Source organism: Esox lucius, chromosome 11 (assembly GCF_011004845.1).
Source record: "Esox lucius isolate fEsoLuc1 chromosome 11, fEsoLuc1.pri, whole genome shotgun sequence".
In the NCBI taxonomy this organism is placed as follows: domain Eukaryota; kingdom Metazoa; phylum Chordata; class Actinopteri; order Esociformes; family Esocidae; genus Esox; species Esox lucius.
In genome coordinates, this window is record NC_047579.1 from 40,014,420 (window position 1) to 40,034,218 (window position 19,799).

Genomic DNA, 19,799 nt, shown 5'->3' on the forward strand with positions numbered 1-19,799 from the left:
AATAACTAGGTGTCAGTCTGAATTTCTTTATTGGGTTAAGGGCCTAAACTGAGACCTGAGTACTCAACCAAGCCATTCTGGTACTTATCGCCCTGCCTGCTCAACCAGGAAGCTTTAGCTGGTACATATGCGCTGAGGGGAACATGTTCTTCAGCCAGGAATGGAGGTTACAGCATCCTCAACGCAAGGGGTCTCTCCAGGTGCCACCAAACCAGATTGTGCTGCCGTATGCTGGACCAGGAAGCAAACGCCTGGTCGCAATGGCGCAGCTACACTGAGGTAATGACTTTAGGCCACTGCACCACTCTGGGTGGTGATTTGTTATCACAGGTGAACTTGAAATGCTCTTGAACAAAGCCTGTCTGATATTGCAATGTTGTCACAAAAGAGGAATGAACTGGTTCTAAATATCACAAGAAATAAATACTGAACATGAGGAATGATTCACTCATCTCTAAACCTTTATTTGATCTACCATTGAATAATGTGTCGATGGAGAAGGTTCAAGAGACTGAGTGGCTGGGTTTCACTCCAGATTATGAATTTACTTGGTTAGAATGTATATCATGGGTAGGGGTATGTCCATCATAAATCAATGCACTGCTTTTGTGACAATCACCATACAGGTCCTGGGTAACTAATTTTGTCACACCTGGAATACTGTCTAGTACATGATCAAGTGCTGCAAAAAAGTGAAAAGTGTTAAAGGTTTGAAGCTGCCTGTTCAAATCACTAGAAAAGCCCCCAGAGGTCTCTTCACAGTCCACAAGTCCAGAACACTGAGACCCACAATACACAGGCTAATAAATACACTGTTCAAAAAAGGAACACTTAGATCACACATTGGGTCTCGATGAATGAAATATATTAAAGATCAAAATCTTTACTGTACATTGTGTAGTTGAGAACAAAATTATGTAACAGAAAGATCAATAGAAACAAATCACCAACCATTTGAGGGCTGGGTTCTAACTCACACCAAAAATCTAAGTAAACAATTGAAATCACAGGCTGTTCCGACTTCTGTGCATTGCATCAACTCAATGGTGTGTATGGCCCCCATGCTGCCTGCATGCATTCCCGACAATGCCTGTGCATGCTCCTGATGAGATGCTGAATGGTGTCCTGGGGTATCCCGCCCAGACCTGGATCAGGGCATCAGTGAACTCCTGGACAGTCTGTGGTGCTACTTGGTGGTGTCGGAGCCTAACATCTTTGCAGATTCATCCTTGGCTGCAATACTAAGACAGATCATTGTACATTGTTAGAATCATAGAAAAACTGAATACAACTGCAGTGGTACCTGTTTATTTTATAAATGTATCCACTTACATTTCCCTGTAAATTTGAAAGAACATAATTTACAAGACTCATACTACCCACAGCTACATTGATACATTTAAAGGGTACTCTTTGAGGTTTAGTAAGTTCTTTAAAATATAAAGGACAAACTGATTGGAATAGATATCAGGGCATTAAAATCATAAAATACATGTGAGAAAAAGCCCTTTTTCAAATATTAAGAACCGTTTTATGTTTCAGTTCATGTAAATTTTGAGATATTAGTGAATTATTTAGATATTAGCCATTTTTATTTATTTATTCTTTAATAAATATATTGATTTACAGTGTTTCCCAACCAGGGGTACTAGGACTCCTGGGAGTACTTGGCCTCTCCACAGGTGGTGCTTGAAAACAATCATGACACCATAGACTTGCTAGTGAAATGAACATGAGGGGGTACTTCAGGGGTACTCCAAGCAAAAGGATACTTCCATAACATACTGTAAGTCTAAGTCGAATTCACACTTTCGCCTCTAGATGGCAGTAAAGGTAAATACTGAAGAGGAAGTGGTTTTAAGGAACAGAGAAGATAAGCATTGATAAACAGGCTGAAACCGCAAGCTGTGTCGGTGTGGTGAGTGCTAAAACTTATATCTATTTGGACATTGAACTAACAGTGTGTAGTCTTCACAACATCGTTAAACGCGGTCAGCTAGCTACTTTTGGAAACGACAAGAAAACCATACAATGCCTTGGGAGATTGTTTTTTCCTTTTCGACTTCGGCTCTTCTTGCTTCTCTTCCTTATTTACCAACTGCGTGAGGACTCAAACAAGAAACTACGGCATCGACAACTGTCACTAACCGTAGCTAGATAGCTAGCTATAACCTGAATACTAGAGTTAATTGACAATGGCGGATAGCGTAGGAGAAGGAGCTAATGGTGTAATTGGCTTAGGTGTTGGTAGCCAGGGCAATGGAGCACCGTTGTTACCGAATTTGGGTAATTCTCTACCGGGGCACTCGACGAGTAACCCGGCCTCACCGCCTCCTGCAGCGGCCGCGGAGACTGGCCTAGCCGTCATGGCCCCTGGGGCCACAAACACGGCCACCTCCACTGTGGGTGTTGGGAGCGGATTTGTAAGTGGAGGTGTTCTAAGCACGCAAGTGCCAATGGGCTCTACTTTACCAATACTCCACAACTCGGCCATCAATGCTCTTCCAGGCGGTATTGGTTTGGGGGTCGCGGGGGTGGCCGGAGCGGGCCTCCTGTCCCAGATTCACGCTACGTCCTGGGACCCAACATTAAGCACTGACTGGGACAACGAAAAGGCGTCTCAACAATGTATTCTCCGAATCAAAAGGTAAACATTTGAGAAGTGTCCCGATATATACAGTACAGTAACTAAGATTTGGCTTTCGTATTGCGGTATCTGAACTTTATTCCATGCTGTCTAAAATAAAACAACATAGGTATATTTTTGTATTGTAAGGTCAATAGTTTGTTTGGCTACAAATTGTAGCATTAAATGGATCTTACCCCAAAACCGTTTTAATGTTTTGTCAGTTTTTTCTTATTTGGCCAATGTTGCATGGCTGCAGGTTTTTATTATGATGGTGTAATTCAAGATGTCATGGGGAAAGAACGAGGTCAAAACATTTTAATCTTCAATGTTAGATAATGAGTTCTTTAATTTTTACAGATTTTCCCGCCTGGAATTCCAAGTTGGTACATTAACTGTTCAAAGTCCTGTCCTGTGTTATTTTGAATGAGTCATCGTAGGCAACAGAAATCTAGTCAGATGGTCTTTAGTTTTGCAAAAATCATTCTAATTAAATTTGTGTATATATGAAGAACCATGTTTATTTCCCACATGAATAGAGTTTTGGAATAAATAAAACCTATTAATTTGTCATATACGTTTTGAAGAAAGATGAAGTTTGTCTCCATTAGCAAATATTGATTTTTATTCTTTATTGGTGAAGTTGGCTGTCATAACATGTAAAGGTGAATACGGTGTCCCAGTATTTGTGTTGGTCATTTGAAGACAAAGTTGGCAGGGAACAAACCGATCTTGGCTGTATTTGGATGTCTTCACACTCTTCTCACTCTTTTCTCAGAGATATCATGTCTATCTATAAGGAACCTCCACCGGGCATGTTTGTGGTTCCAGACCCTCACGACATGACTAAGGTAAAACACCCAGACGTCCACTCTTACTAGGTCAATAGGTGCTGTCCTGGTTCAGCTGGCAGCGATCGTTAATACTACTCACAGTTTAACACTGTGTGATAATCTAGTGTATTAAACAGACATATCTTGCACTTGTACATCTGTGGCAGTTATTGTCAGTGTTTCAGTGTACTGTATTTAGAACTATACCAGGGTAGAATAGGAGGGAAATTGTTCCTATACACACTTACTACATTTGTGACAACCTAGCCCACGGCTTTCAAATGAGAATGGCGTGAGGACAACCTAGCCCACGGCTTTCAAATGAGAATGGCGTGAGGACAACCTAGCCCACGGCTTTCAAATGAGAATGGCGTGAGGACAACCTAGCCCACGCCTTTCAAATGAGAATGCCGTGAGGACAACCTAGCCCACGCCTTTCAAATGAGAATGGAGTGAGGAAAGTATTTTTGCAGTTCGTTCCAGCAATTGCAGGGAGGATAATGAAAGTGAATGAGGGCGAAATTAAGGTGAGGGATTAGGAATGAACTGGATGAAACACCAACCTGAACGCAGATTGCTGTTGGAATAGCAGATGTTGAGGAGTGAGCTGAGGTTTGGGGGCATTTGCAGTACTGTGTGAAAGTCTTGGGCCACATAAGAAAATTAATTAAAGGCATTTATTTAAACAATACGTGTATTTGTTTTAAAAACATTTAAGTTACATTAACACAAACATTTGTCACAAAAACATTGTTTTAAAAATCAGTCAGTATTTTGTATGTCTCCCCTCAGAATGCGAAACTGAATTCACTTTGGCATTTTGTCATTTCATTTTTTTTCTTCAAGTTATCTTGAGGCTAGTCTTTTTCTTGCAAATTTTGCCATACATTTTTTTTCTTTTCCCTAAGTGATCCCACACAGCTTCAATTATGTTGCGGCTCTGTGGCGGCCATTCTAATGTTTTCTTTCCATCTGCAGATTTCTGATCCTAGTAGGTCTTAATCGTCTTTGCTGTTTGTTTGGGGTCATTGTCGTAATCATGCTGAAAGGTACGCAAATAAACGCGTATTGGCTGCTCAAATGGCTTTGAACAATTTTCTCTGTACTGGTACAGAACTGTGCCGAAAAGGGACCAGTGAGTCTAGCATGCACTCAGGATGTAGCTAAGGCGTGTGAACCAGAGTGATAAGGCCGGCGTGACTACTGTTGGTGGGGGTGTTTAGGCTCCAACAATAATTATGACTGGCGCCAGAAGAAAGTGAGGCAAATTAATATTAATATAATATTGTCTGTGACTGACCCAACCAGGCAAGGGGACTTCTCCGTAAATGCTAGCTTTTCAGCTCACGTTATTGCGGCTGCCTCTGAAAACCGTTGAAAATTGCACAAGTGCTGTTTCATTCCTTCAGGCAATGTGCTAAAGAGGTTGATGCTTAGCATGTATCTTGTCTAGCTTGGTATACCCCTATCTTTTTTTGGAATGTAAGGAGCAGTGTAGTATTTAGAGTTTTAACTGGAATCTGTTCGCAAATCGCAAATCTTAGTGAATCAAATGTGTGCATTGCAATCCAAAGCATAAGGCGATGGCATGCATTGCTAATTAGCTTTTTAATAGGTACCATGTTAGCGCAATGCAGCCTTTGAATACTGGTATGAACTGTACTGTACTAACCTATACGTACTCAGGGTGAACAAATCCATTTAGAAACGTCACCAGATTGACCCCTGGGGTGCTGTTGACAATGAGGATGGCTGTGTGGTAAATTGCATCTAATTTATTGAGCTTTTTCATTGCGAGTATATAGACTATATTACAGTAGTTGGTCATTGGCAGGGTGTGTATTTAGCAGGTGAATTAACTTTGTCTTCCAAATTTCTAGCCACATAATTTCAATGTTGGTGCTAGGTCACACAATTCTGTGGAATTGAGCTTATTAAACAAACAATAAAACCATTGAGTCCCTCATTCTGCTAGCAGGGGCACCAAGGTCACATTGGAGTTAGAGGCCTTTGCATAGCTGTTATGGAAAGTGTTTTTTTTCTTTCTTTTTTTTTCTAATGGAAGTATTCAACATCCTCATCGGGAAGTACAGTAGCCCTCAATTCTGGTCCTGCGCTTCCCTCCTCAGATTCACGCTCTGATCACAGGGCCTTTCGACACACCGTACGAGGGGGGCTTCTTCCTGTTCCTGTTCCGTTGCCCCCCGGACTACCCCATCCACCCTCCAAGGGTCAAGCTCATCACCACCGGCCACAACACTGTGCGCTTCAACCCAAACTTCTACCGCAACGGCAAAGTGTGTCTCAGTATCCTCGGGTAAGCTGCAGCCTTGGGAATTTGTCAGTCTTCTTGGGAGATTGTAAGAAGCCATGCAATCTGTCGGCCCAGTTACATTCAGCCCGGATATACGTGGAAAGGATTGGATGCAGAGATGCTGTCTTATACACTACCATTCAACAGTTTGGGGTCACTTAGAAATGTCCTTGTTTTCAATAGAAAACAAGGACATTTGTCTATTAAATGAACATCAAATTGATCAGAGACAGTGCAGGCATTTTTAATGTTGCAAATGACAATTGTAGCTGAAAACGGCAGATTTTTTATGGAATATCTACACTGAACAAAATTATAAACGCAACACTTATTTTTGGCCCCATTTAGCTGAACTCAAAGATCTAAGACCTTCTCTATGTACACAAAAGGCCTACTCTCAAATATTGTTCAAAAATCTGTCTAAATCTGTTTTAGTGAGCACTTCTCCTTTGCTGAGATAATCCATCCACCTCACAGGTGTGGCATATCAAGATGCTGATTAGACTGCATGATTATTGCACAGGTGTGCCTTAAGCTGGCTGCAATAAAAGGCCACTCTAAAATGTGCAGTTTTTCTGTATTGGGGGGGTGTGGGGGGTTCCCAAAACCAGTCAATATCTGGTGTGCCCACCATTTGCCTCACACAGTGCAACACATCTCCTTCGCATAGAGTTGATCAGGTTGTTGATTGTGACCTGTGGAATGTTGATCCACTCCTCTTCAATGGCTGTGCAAAGTTGCTGAATATTGGCAGGACCTGGAACACGCTGTTGTATACACCGATCCAGAGCATCCCAAACATGCTCAATGGGTGACATGTCCGGTGAGTATGCTGGCCATGCAAGAACTGGGATGTTTTTAGCTTCCAGGAATTGTGTACAGATCCTTGCAACATGGGGCAGTGCATTATCATGCTGCAACATGAGGTGATAGACTTGGATGAATGGCACAACAATGAGCCTCAGGATCTCATCACAGTATCTCTGTGCATTCAAAATGCCATCAATAAAATGCAGCTGTGTTCGTTGTCCATAACACACACCTGCCCATACCATAACCCCACCGCCACCATGGGTCACTCAATCCACACTGTTGACATCAGCAAACCGCTCACCCACACGACGCCATACACACTGTCTGCCATCTGCCCTGTACAGTGAAAACCGGGATTCATCCGTGAAGAGAACACCTCTCCAAAGTGCCAGACGCCATCGAATGTGAGCATTTGCCGCCTCAAGTCGGTTATGCTGATGAACTGCAGTTCGGGGTTGAGACCCTGATGAGGACGACAAGCATACAGATGAGCTTCCTTGAGACGGTTTCTGACAGTTTCTACAGAAAGTCTTTGGTTATGCAAACCAATTGTTGCAGCAGCTGTCCAGCTGGCTGGTCTCAGACGATCTTGGAGGTGGAGATGCTGGATGTGGAGGTCCTGTGCTGGTGTGGTTACATGTGGTCTGCGGTTGTGAGGCCGGTTGGATGTACTGCCAAATTCTCTGAAACGCCTTTGGAGATGGCTTATGATAGAGAAATGAACATTCAATTTATGGGCAACAGCTCTGGTGGACATTCCTGCAGTCAGCATGCCAATTGTACGCTCCCTCAAAATCTGTGGCATTGTGCTGTGTGATGGAACTGCACATTTTAGTGGCCTTTTATTTCAGCCAGCCTAAGGTACACCTGTGCAATAATCATGCTGTCTAATCAGCATCTTGATATGCCACACCTGTGAGGTGAATGGATTATCTCGGCAAAGGAGGAGTGCTCACTAACACAGATTTAGACAGATTTGTGAACAGTATTTTATAGAAATAGGCCTTTTGTGTACATGGAGAAAGTCTTAGATCTTTGAGTTCAGCTCATGATAAATGGGGGCAAAAACAACTGTTGCGTTTATAATTTTGTTCAGTGTACAGGGGCCCATTATCAGCAACCATAGTCCTGTGTTCCAATGGCACGTTGTTTGCTAATCCAAATTGATTATTTTAAATCAAATTGATCATTAGAAAACCATTTTGCAATTATGATAGCATCGCTGAAATCTGTTGTGCTGATCAAAGAAGTTATTAAACTGTCCTTCATTAGACTTGTTCAGTATCTTCAGCATCAGTGTGGATTCAATTACTGTGTCAAAATGGCTAAAAACAAAGTATCTTCTGTTACTCATCAGTCTATTCTTGTTCAGAGAAATGAAAGCTATTCCATGAGAGAAATTGCCAAATAAACTGAAGATCAGTTAGCCTTTTAAAAGGATGAACTTGGATTAGCAAACACAACGTCATTGGAACACAGGTGTTGGTTGCTGATAATGGGCCTCTGTACGCCGTCTGTTTCCTGCTGCAAAAGTAATTTACAACATTAAGTGTCTGCATTAAGTGTCTGCACTGTATTTCTGATGAAATTGATGTTATTTTAATGGACATAAAATGTGCTTTTCTTTCAAAAACGAGGACAATCCTAAGTGACCTAAACATTTGAATGGTAGTTTAGATGTTCGGTATCTCTTCACGCCTAATCTGGTCTGAGCAGAACTGTATGTGTTGGCTTTGTGTAGTGGTCTTCAATTGGTTGGAATGTGGCTGTTAATCACATCTCTCTATGAAGAGACAGACGTTCTTGCATGCCAGCGCTTCCTTTCGAATGTCTCCATCACTGTCAATATGTGGGGGACTTTGGCCCATTGCCGTCACTCGTCCTCCTTTAGTGATTAGACCTTTTACTTTGATAAGTATAATGTACCTGGGGATCATAATGTTTTCAATTTCGAAGTTGTCCTGTTGAATTATCATTTTCCACGGTGTGTTTGGACTCAAATTATCTAAAATGCCTTAACATGTGTTCATTCGTTTTGAAGAACAATATATAGAATGCACCATGGTTTGGGCAAACCATGGTGCCTTCCTCACTAGCCTAGTGAAGGCACATTGTGTTTGACACCAGTCATCCGATCAGACTGAGTAAAAATGCCAGAGGTCAGATAAACCAGTCCGAAGTATGAACAACCACAGCCCATCCCCTACAACTCAGTAATTTAAACTTAATTTGGCCACACTTCACTTGGAGCCTTATGTCAATATAATAGCCTGGTCATAGTCATGCAATAACATGAAAACATTTGACAGTTAGGCCTGTTGTGATGTATGGCAGTTTTATGACTGGTTATGTCCCCTACATGCATTTAAAAAAGATAAAGTACCCCAGAAGGCTGAATATTCATGTCATCGCAGTCCTGCATTAAGTCAGTCGTCATTCACCAGGAGGCAGAGTCATGACCTGCATTAGAAATTAATCCCAATTGTCAAAACGGAGCCGTGGGCTTGGTAGATGCCTGACGCTATGGCTACAGTGGTTATAATAGGGTTTGCATTGAGTGGTGGACTCCGCCACTGCCATGTGTTATGTCCAATGGTACAACATGGCCCATGCATCAACTAAAGTTGAACCCTTTGGCACTGCATACGGCCTCTCTTCCAGTCTGTGCTGTCCTTTGACCTTTGCTGTTTTCTCCGTGTTGTTATGTAGGACCTGGACTGGACCAGCGTGGAGCCCGGCCCAGAGCATCTCCTCGGTTCTGATCTCCATTCAGTCACTGATGACGGAGAACCCGTACCACAACGAGCCGGGCTTTGAACAGGTAAGCTTGTAGTAGCCTGGCAACTCAGCTCAACCACAGTCCAGAGGATGCTGTTCAGTCCCACTGCCTTACAGGAAAGGCTGCCATGATTGATGAAGCTGCTATGTGCCTGAGATGAGCAAGGCTTGTTGAAAAACCGAGCTTCGTTTGAAGCAGGAGGATGTCGATGGTGGAAAGTAATGATGGGAACAAGCTATAAATTGATGGACCCCTTGTAAAACGTCACTCACTGCTCTGGACGGACCTCCAGCAACACTCAGCAAATTACTGAATGGTTAGCATATCAGGGGTTTAAAACCACAAGAATCTTGATGTATGCCACTGTAGATGCCAGAAATGTGCTCTACAATGCAGCATCGCAGAATTACATTTTTGCAAGTTAATATCTTATGTGGCTGAAATACTATAAGCTCTCTCCCATATTTCCCAACAATCACTGCCCCATTGAATAGCACCGTCCCAGAGACCAGATGAGCGTTGGTGGACACATAACGATTTTTGATTCTCCTGAACCCGCTGGGTGATATGACACGGCTGTAATCCCACATTGGAAATTTTTTAATTGGGGTGTGGACAAAAATAAACTAGTTAAAAATAGGTTATCAAACTACCATTAGTCCCTTCTCTCAGTTTACAAAAGAAATACTGGTTTCTCGTTGGTCCATTTTGCTCCAAGAAATGCTTGCTTCTGCAGGATTTGGTGTTATATGACTCAGTGAGCGGATACGGAGCGATTTGGTTCCATCCATCTAAACCTCAAGGTCTAAAGGGCAGTCCACTGATCCACGCTCTATGAACTGCTGAGTCGCTGTGTTCATTCACTGATTGATGTACATCAGTGCCTTCGCTAAATCCCCAAGATGGTTATCTCCGTGTTAACACCAAGCATATACATGCATCTGTTCAGTCAGTTGCTTGACAATTTAGCGCATGTGCGTGCGTGTGCACGGCGAGCGTCGTTACCTACAGACAGGCCTGCGTCTTGAGTGGTGTCCTTCTGACTGTCCTTTTCCAGGAGAGACACCCCGGGGACAGCAAGAACTACAACGAGTGCATCCGCCATGAGACCATCCGTGTGGCCGTGTGTGACATGCTGGATGGGAAAGTGGCCTGTCCTGAAGCCCTGTGGTAAGTTATCTCTCCAAAATAAAAGTTTGGAGGCAAAATGTCAGCATCGTACCGCATTTCTTTCCCTGAGCAATTGTATTGTTCTTTCTTTGTTTTCATACAATATAGGGAAGCATTTGTATTAACAATTGTAGTAATTACCTTTTTCTTAAACTTTTTTTTTTGTGTTCCAAGAATTTTTTACCTAATTTACTCTTCTTAACAATTTGCCAGAGCCATGTTAACATTCACTGACTCTGGACTACATTTACAACACAGCTTTTAATGGTGATTCATTTAGCCATTGTTTAGCATGGGTTTTTCTGGTAGCCTTCTCCATTGACTGGGCCTCTTTTGCAGGAGCGTAATGGAGAAATCATTCCTGGAGTACTATGACTTCTACGAAGGGGTCTGCAAAGAGAGACTCTACCAGCAGGGACAGAACATGCAGGTACAGACGGAGAGCCTTCCTGCAGTATCTACGGTTTATATTCAGCTGCTGAAATTTGCCACCCACATTTTGTGAGGACTGTGGGTATCTTATAATTAGAAGTGAATGGTCACATTTAAGATGGCAAATGTGCAAGTCAGCTTCTTAAAAAAACAAATACCACCCTTTATTTTTTGAATGTATGACAGTAACTAACTTCAGCCACCAGGCTGGCCGAGTCAGAACCATGACCTAGATATACATCATAATCAAAAGTGGTTTCCGTTCTGATTTCTAGACTTGGCCTATATCAATGAATGGGCTTAATTCTATTAATTCTACATGCAACTGACTGAAGAGGGAACACACTCGCCTTGTTAAAGAGAACAAGCTCGCCAGTCTGTGTCTCTCAGAGTCTTGTCTTGCAATGCCGCAAATTCAAGAAAGTAGTCCAAGGGTTACCTCTTCCTCTCTGGTTTATTTGACGGACACAACTGCCCTCCGGCTGTTTCTTATTGGTCTAGTTGGGCTGTGACATGGCAAAGAAAACGAGTGAGAGTCTGCTTCATTTTACTAGTGGTTCTGGCAAGGACATCAAAAACAATAAAGCTTCAGAAATATCAGCTGTGTTAAAACAGCCTACCGCCTTGTCACTTCCTAGCAAGGAGTAGCTTGTCATCTTGCAGTTAGTGACCCTTGATTTAAGGAATTTGTTCAAAGAATGCCTTATTTTCACCCGCCGGTGTTGTTCTGTTGGCGGGTCATTTGACCTGAGGCGGCATCCTAACCTGGATCTAGAGGAACACTAAAGGATCTACATGCCTGACCTGTAAACACTAAGGGAGGTGCGCTGCTATTCGTGTACCGTCTGTAAATGTCGATACACAATTTTAACAGTCTCTGCGTACATGTAGTAAGAAAGCAGACGCAAAGCGAAATATCATTAAGCCTGCATCCCAACCCTAACACGCTTATAAAACTCATGCAACCTTTCTCTCCAGGACCCGTTTGGGGAGAAGAGGGGGCGCTTCGACTACCAGGGCCTACTGGCACGCCTGGGGGCAATTCAGAGGCGGATACGAGAGAAGTGCCCGCCTGAGGACAACGATGCCGACTCGGACTCTGACAGCAGCTCCTCGGGCACCGATCCGGACAGCCAGGGCAGCGCCCAGCCTTAGGCAGCTGGTGGTGCCAGAATGCCACCATTATTTCTGTGTCCTTTCAGAAAATGCCAGATGTTGGGGAGGGGAAAGGCCTGATTTTGGGAAGCACTTATAATGCCAAGGCATGGGATAGAGCCTGTCTGTTTGGATTAGTTATTTTCTTTCCCTTCCAATGACTGCCTTTTGATATATATTTTTTTCCAACTGATACCGGTAATCCATGTGTTAACTTGGATGGAGCTGGGAGTGTTTGGAAGCAGTTTGAAATCCATTTCTGACAACCTCTGCCTTTTGTTACCGTCTTTGTTTCCTTGGCCGTATTGGATTAAGTAGAGCTGACATCTTAGACCAACCATGCCATTCACACACCGTCAATACAATCATAAAAATCCACTAAATCGTATCACTGAACTTTTACTGATTTATACATACCTACTGCGCGTGTGCTCAAACACAAACTTTGCTGGCTAAAGGGTCCCTTTTTTATAAAGGCTCAGTCTGAACAAGATTACAGTTCTTAATACAATGAAGAAAACTCATAATTACCTGAATTTATTATAAATACCTAAATACTAGTTTAGATTATGTCCAGTTGTGGTCAAATATTGGTTGCCTTACAATTGACCGATTTCTCCATTCTGGCTAGTTTTGTGCTTAAGGCTGCAAGTCATGACAATTCAGATAAATTACGCAAAATAATATCTTTACCAAACAAATTAATTGGAACCTGCAGTGATTTATTTCTGGAATTGTTTAACTTTGAAGTGGAAAATTTTTATTCTGATTGTTTGCAAATGTCTATCAAACCAAGCGATTTATTATATTGGCACTGTTGCACACCTCTGTACTTATTGTAAGAAGTCCTGAGGTGTGCAAGAGTGCCGACATTTTGCTGCTACTCTACATACACAGACAAATAACTAAAAGGCGACCAGATTAAATCCCCAGGAGATAAATTAGGGAAATAATTGTTTGGTCATTGAGTATGGCAGTTATTCCTTATTTGCTCATCTCGATAATTGACACACATGTTAGTTATTGTATTATCATCTATCAAAAATGTATTTCTTGAGTGACACCTGAAGCATTCTTTTAAAGAGTTTTTTTTCTGAAAGAAAATTCTGTCTGATGTTTGACGTCCGTAATGATCAGTGAGCTGTATTGTTGTAGATTCAACCCTCATGCTTTTCCCCACTGATACTAGTATAAGATTCTAATCGCCATTCACAACGTTATTTTGTGGTGATTATAGAAAGCTGGAGCAGTGAATGTGTCCCGTTCCACCGACGCCAGGTCGTCATTGTGTTTTATTAGGAGCAGTTCCCCAACTGCCTCCAGACTGTTTTGGCAACATCAGCCCATCCCCAACTGTGACACTGTTTCACCTGGCTTCAGTTTGTTGAAAGCATTATTTATTTTTTTAGGATTGTTACAAAACCACCTGATATTTTGAACTGTCACTGACTTCAATGCTCAGAGTATATTTCATTTATGTTTCTTTGGAAACAAAGGTATCATCTGCAATGGATTTCTTTTGATGGTTTCGTACAATGATTTCTTGTGCTAGTTTGTACATTGGGTGCCAAATCTCCTACCTTGGCTTACATCAATGTCCAGTGGGTCTCACAGGCTGAAACATAAGAAACAAGTTATATTTACACCTAAGGTGGCATTCAGAATGACATGTGGATGTCAATTGATCAAAGGGGGTCGTCTTGGAAAAACCTCTTTGTGATCCATTAGAACAGAGGTCTTGTCCGTTCTCTCAGGGGACGATCTCTTTTTCCAAATGAATATGGACTTTTGGTGTCCCTTCTTGTCAACCCGGTGAGCCTGATGAAATGCTCAAGCACTACAGCTTTCACAATTGTCCCTCTGCAAAGTGGCTCAAAGCGTCCTGCTTAAAGCAGCTTACTTCTATGGGGGTCTTCCATAGAGGCACTCAAGTCTTTCTGATTGTATCGACACTGCTTAAAAATACTGCGTGCCAGACACCTTTACGTCACCAGGGAGTCCTTTAGTCCTGTCTTGCAATGGCGTGTTGAGAACCAACAGAGAATTATATCTGTGACTCCTGCCTTCGTTCCTTAAGGTTTTTGAAATCTGCCCACTCAGGATGTAGCACTGGCTTTGTAACAGCATTTCTGGACCACAAACATGTCTGCCCTGTCATGGTAATCAGGCCAATTCCAGAACGGCACCAGAACCAGAGTGGACCACCAACATACATCTACCCTGTCATAGTTATCAGGCCAATTCCAGAATGGCACCAGTACCAGAGTGGACCACACCCTTATGTGTTTCCATTCCTGGAAATGTTCTTCTATGCATTTCTTCTCTGCCCTTTCAGTCGATATAGACTGGGACTTCCTTGCACAGGAAATATCGCATTTAATAGGACTTTCTTGCCTGAGAAATAAAAATGGATTTTATAACTCTAGTGTTTGAAATCAACCTGCTAATGTTCTGTTTGAAGACATTTTTCTTTTCATCTATGAATCTCCTTCAAATGGAATGTTCAAAGCAGATGTTCTTCTGACCAGCTCTACTGGAAAGGAGTGGGTGAGCTGTGACACGCCTGTAAAATGACCAGTCTGTCTGAGGCCTTGTTCTGGTTTGGTGTGAATCCTGTCACATTCTGACATGATCTTCCCAGCGACTCTTTTACCCCAGCTCAGTGTATTGGTGAATCGCTTTCCGTATGGCGTCTTCAGTTCATTATGGTATGATTTTGTATATAGGCTTCTCCAGGAAGCGAAGTAGAGATGTCCACAGCAAGGTGATGGCAAGGCCAAAATATATATGTTAATCTGTAAGCCATTTCAATCAAATGAACCATATTCATATTGCGCAACAATGAGTTAGATATCTAGTAGTACATTTCGACCATAGAAATAGGATATATTGAATGCTTAGTAACTTCCTGTGATCTCTGTGATCCTGACCTTCAGCCTCCTTTATGTTTCTTGAAATGGACAGCTACGGTACACTGCAGCCAGTTCCCCAAGATTGACCCTGGCACTTTGAATGGTGCAGAGAAACTGCTAGCGGACTGCGATCGACGGGGCCCCTAAAGCTAGTTGTCACATTGAACAGCTGCTACACCACAGTAGAATTCCCACAGGTGCTCGTGGTATTCTTAATGGCCGTTCACCCTGTCAGTTGGAAGTGAGTGATTTACATGTTTGAGTTGACAGAAGATGTGGGACCCAGTTTAGGCCTTGACTTGATGTTTCAGGCCAAGGCATTAGCCCCAAGACTTTGACTGCCAACTTTATGCAAGACTTTTCATCTGACTTCATGTCTGTTTTCATTTTATTGTAGGCCTATATGTAAAAATTAAATAAAAATATAGACTAATAAAATATTCCAATGGCCATTTGGATTTGTGACATTCTGTTTTAGTGCTAATTTATATATTTGACATAATGTTTGTGAAAACTTATGTTTTGTCTTGAGGGCTCTAGCTTGTGTTGGTAAGGAGGACTACAAATCCCATAATCCATGTATGCACTGTGCTACTCCTGCAGTCATGACACCTAGAACATTGAAAATACTGCTTAGAAAACAGAACGGCAAGTTGTGTGCATTCACGTTTTGAACTTGTTAAAAACACATTGCTTGATTTCAAACAAGATGCATCAACCGTTAGCATGCTCAAAAACTAATATTTTTTATGACTTGTTTTGTACATCATGGCTGAAAATAATGTCATGGTGAAAGTTCACACCATTAAATTCTAACCACATTCATTGATAAAGGTAACCCAATTTAACAAATAACAAGAAAAAATCAGAAATAACCAAAAGGCAGTTTCATAGTGCAAAAGAAAGATTAACTATACCCCTACAATTACCATAAGAAGGCAAACATTTTAATCAATTCCATTACAAAATCATTAGAAAGTACAACCTTAAACAAAAATGTAAAACATTGTCTGGTTTGGTCTTAGCCATATGAGTGGTAACACATTATGCCAAGATCAGAAGAGTCCCTAAAGGTTATTGATGCCCATGAAGAAGAAAGTGTTGTCCGTGAGTCTGTGAGAATTTACAACAGGTCTTCCCAAACAATTCAGATCAGGAGCTTATGCAAAAATGCTTGCAGAATTCTCCAGGCAATACCTGGGTTAAGACCAAACCAACTTGAAAAGTGTGCTCTGGATTTGGCTGAATTGTTTGGCTGCGAGGCCAGATGCCATGTTTGATGAAAACAAAACACTGCCTTTGAGCTGAAAAAACTCATACTAACAGTAAAGCATGGAGGCGGTGGCATTATGGTCTGGGTTTGTTTTGCTGCCTCAGGAGCTGGCCAACTTGTCATGTTTGAGCCAACCCTGAATTCCACATTGGACCCATCCATACCTCTCAGGAATTATGTTCATATACAACTAATTTGTAAACCACAATGACTTTCAGAAATAACATAAAACCAGTGTTATTGGTTCTTAATAACTCACTGTTATGTTGTTCCTTAACGTTTCACTATGTAATCAATTCAAAATGAAAAACTCCTCATAATGAATAACATTTATGGTTAAGGTTATGTTAGAGTTAGAGTTTGGGTTAGGCATGACAGTACTGGAGTAGGGTTAGGAATAATGTTAGGGTTAGGTTATGGTTAAGGTTAGGCATCACAGTAGTGAGGTTAGGATTAGGATGAAGGGTTAAAGGTACAAAAACACGCCTGTATAAACCACACAATTCCACATCAAAAAATGTCTCACCTCTCACTGGAATTGAACTCGCCATCTGTAAAAAGCTGAAGCTAAACCCAACATGAATCTTTCAATGGGACAATTATCAAAGCACACAAGCAAAGCTACAACAGAACGACAAAAGAAAGAAATGGGGTATTATGGAATGGCTGATACATAGCCCAGATCTCAGTCCAAAACTGTGAAGAACAGTGGGCAAAACAATCTTCCCAGTAGATGTAACATACTGTTACAAGAAGTTACAAGACATTTCTAGATTAAAAGTAAATTTAGCAGAAAAAGAGGCAGCATTAGCTATCAATGATAGGGGTGTACTTTGCAGTTTGAAATTGCATTTCAGTTCAATTTAGTTGAGTATATGGTTTCCAAAAACATTTTGTGTGAGACTGGTTAAAGTGAGTTACTTTTTGTCAATGAATCTTGAGTTTTATCAAAACACATGTCCATGCCTCAAAATATGTTAAAAATAGACTTTTCAAGGGGGTGTACTTACTTTTTTCAAATGGCTATATAAGGTATTGGTCGATACTGATCTGGGGAGATTTTTTGGAGTTGTGTAGTACAGCCATTTAATTGAAACCAGCTTCTTGATGTGGGTAGTTGGCCCATTACCACGTGCTGCCGCACAGGGTAAGAAACTTTTTAGTTCGCGGGGCACTCCGGACAATATTTAAGATATGTTATCAGATTTCCGATCCAGCCTATAATAACTGTTGTGTTGTTCACGACGTTTAACCTAATCTCTCCCCAGAAGCCCATCATGGCATCTCTCCACACCAATTCGGAAGGTTTAGATTAAAAGTAGAAACAAAATCTGGGCGGTGTGTGTGCAAATATAATTTTTTTCCCAGTACGTTGACAGCACAAAAACGTATAGAAACATGTCCAACATTATGAGTTTGCTTGGCCTCAAATAATATAAACGATGAAAGTGATTAATTTGATCGATTTTATTGTAAGTGGCATATCCTCTTTAATTTCACTTTCATATCGACACACAGGATTTACTTCAATCAGCAACTTCCTTACCTTACCTAGTTAATGGTGTTCCTCACACAGTACGGCTGTAACACATTTTACCGATTTTTTTTATAGATCGTAGCTATTTCTTAGCAAATTTTAAGTTGTGTAGCAGTTAAACACAGGATGAAGCCCAGGAATATGACTATCGGTGATAAATAGTTATTCAATAATACAAGAAAGCCTACAACTTTTTAATGAAACGTATTGTTGATGTAACTCTCTATCACTACTGGGAATATTAATTGTATGCAGCCTTACTTGAGTTATTGAGTGCCTCGTCAACACTAACATGTCGCTATTGTTATATTAATTTTTCTTTAGTTACATTTTTAAACGACTTGAAGTTTCCCGAATGTATGGTATGCTATCCTTCTGTATTAATAGTGGCCTTCCTGTAGTAAATGCTGCCAAGAATCAAGGGTACAAAATCCCTTGATTCTTGCCACCCTCATGCGAATGTCGCACACTTGATTACTTAATTGATGGGTGATAAAACGCTTTTTTTCCGATCTAGAGCTACACCCGACAAAAATAATTGAATTTGTGAACTGTTGCCTAAATGTTTGTAATTTCTAATTTGAACAAGATTCAGTCAGAAAGTAAATAGCATCTTCGAGGTAGCTCCAAACATTTAGGTTAAACGCCTTTTTTCCTGTGGTGTAGTGGACCAAATATTGATTAACTCTCTTATGAGGTTTTGTAGATATTGAGAAGTTGGAATGTACTAAGCAGACAAGAATTCATCGCGTTTGGTGATCACCCTGAATGTTATTAGTCATTAATTTCTAGCCTATTATATATATCATTATTCAAAATATTATCGCAACTTAACTGTCATGATTATTTTCATTATTGCACAGCTTACAATAAAAAACTCAGGTTAACAACAGAGCTGTTCATGGAGGTTTTCAAGACTTTCTGTAATGTTTTAGCCTTGTGTTTATCAGATTTCGTTAACTTATATGTTGAGCTTTAAAATGTGTTTATTTATTTTTGATCGCTTTTCGTTAAGGCTTTCAATCAGACTTTTAATATGGGAATTAAAGATTGTTCTTTCGTTCCAAAACACAATTTATCATATAATAACAATTTCATTACACAATAAATTACCATGACTTAAACAGGATTCTCTGTCGTATAGTGTAATACATTTATTATGATAATTAGAAGTCAAATTATTTTATCAAGACAATCCAGAAACCTTCATTGCCAATTTTGCTCTAAAACTTTCAGGTAAAAGTTAGCTAAAATGCGTGTAGTCATTAAGCATGCCTCTTGTTGTGTTTTTGTTTTACGTTTACTTCGATGTGCGATCGAAATTAATAGTTTGTCGTTGTCCAGCGTACGTATAAAGGTATAACATATGGAAAAGGGTTTAAATTATGTTAAATTTTCATTGTTTTCTAGACTATGACATAGTGTTTTATTCAGATATGTAACTTTGCAGTTTTAGCTTGTATTCAATGTAAAAATGAACGAAATAAAAACCTCTTAAACAGAGGATGAATGGCTGTATTGCTAAAGTGATCATTTTATGAACTCCCTACCCAACATGTAATTGGATTACAGTTTTATTGAAGGACTACACAACACAAGGAGGACGGTCTTGGTATGTTGTGAGGTCATTATAAAACCATGCACTTGAAAGCATGTGTTTCGGTTCATGTATGTACAAATGCGATGCGTTATCTCCACATGTCCACTTGGTGGGGGTAGGTAGCTACGAGCAAAACACCCTTGGTGGGTAAAGCATAATTTAGCACCACCTCTTAATCAAGCCTTATTCTGAACACAGAAATGTTGATTTTCCAAAATATCTTCCGTAGCCAATTACAAGTGAAGAAAATTATTGGCAGAATTACTCAAATTGCCAGAAACTTTGACAAACAAACAATAGTATAGTTCATTATGTGGATCAATAAAATGGCAAACGCTGAAATTCCAGTGACAAA

The 19,799-nt window shown here is 40.8% G+C and overlaps 1 protein-coding gene across 1 annotated transcript; it reads left to right on the top strand.

Annotated features, from left to right (window-relative positions):
* The first annotated feature begins 1,852 nt into the window (after nucleotides 1-1,852).
* Nucleotides 1,853-15,474, top strand: ube2z (ubiquitin-conjugating enzyme E2Z). Its single transcript, XM_010874655.3, has 7 exons — nucleotides 1,853-2,647; nucleotides 3,405-3,477; nucleotides 5,589-5,776; nucleotides 9,296-9,407; nucleotides 10,423-10,535; nucleotides 10,875-10,965; nucleotides 11,946-15,474. The coding sequence occupies exons 1-7, from the start codon at nucleotides 2,196-2,198 to the stop codon at nucleotides 12,120-12,122; spliced, it is 1,206 nt and encodes a 401-aa protein (XP_010872957.2). The 5' UTR covers nucleotides 1,853-2,195; the 3' UTR covers nucleotides 12,123-15,474.
* Nucleotides 15,475-19,799: the final 4,325 nt, after the last annotated feature.

Excerpts from the sequence above, each read along its gene's own strand:
- ube2z (XM_010874655.3), top strand. The coding sequence starts at position 2,196 with ATGGCGGATAGCGTAGGAGAAGGAGCTAATGGTGTAATTGGCTTAGGT. Across the intron at positions 5,777-9,295 it reads GTGTGTCTCAGTATCCTCGG|GACCTGGACTGGACCAGCGT; the intron begins GTAAGCTGCAGC and ends GTTGTTATGTAG. Across the intron at positions 10,536-10,874 it reads GCCTGTCCTGAAGCCCTGTG|GAGCGTAATGGAGAAATCAT; the intron begins GTAAGTTATCTC and ends CCTCTTTTGCAG.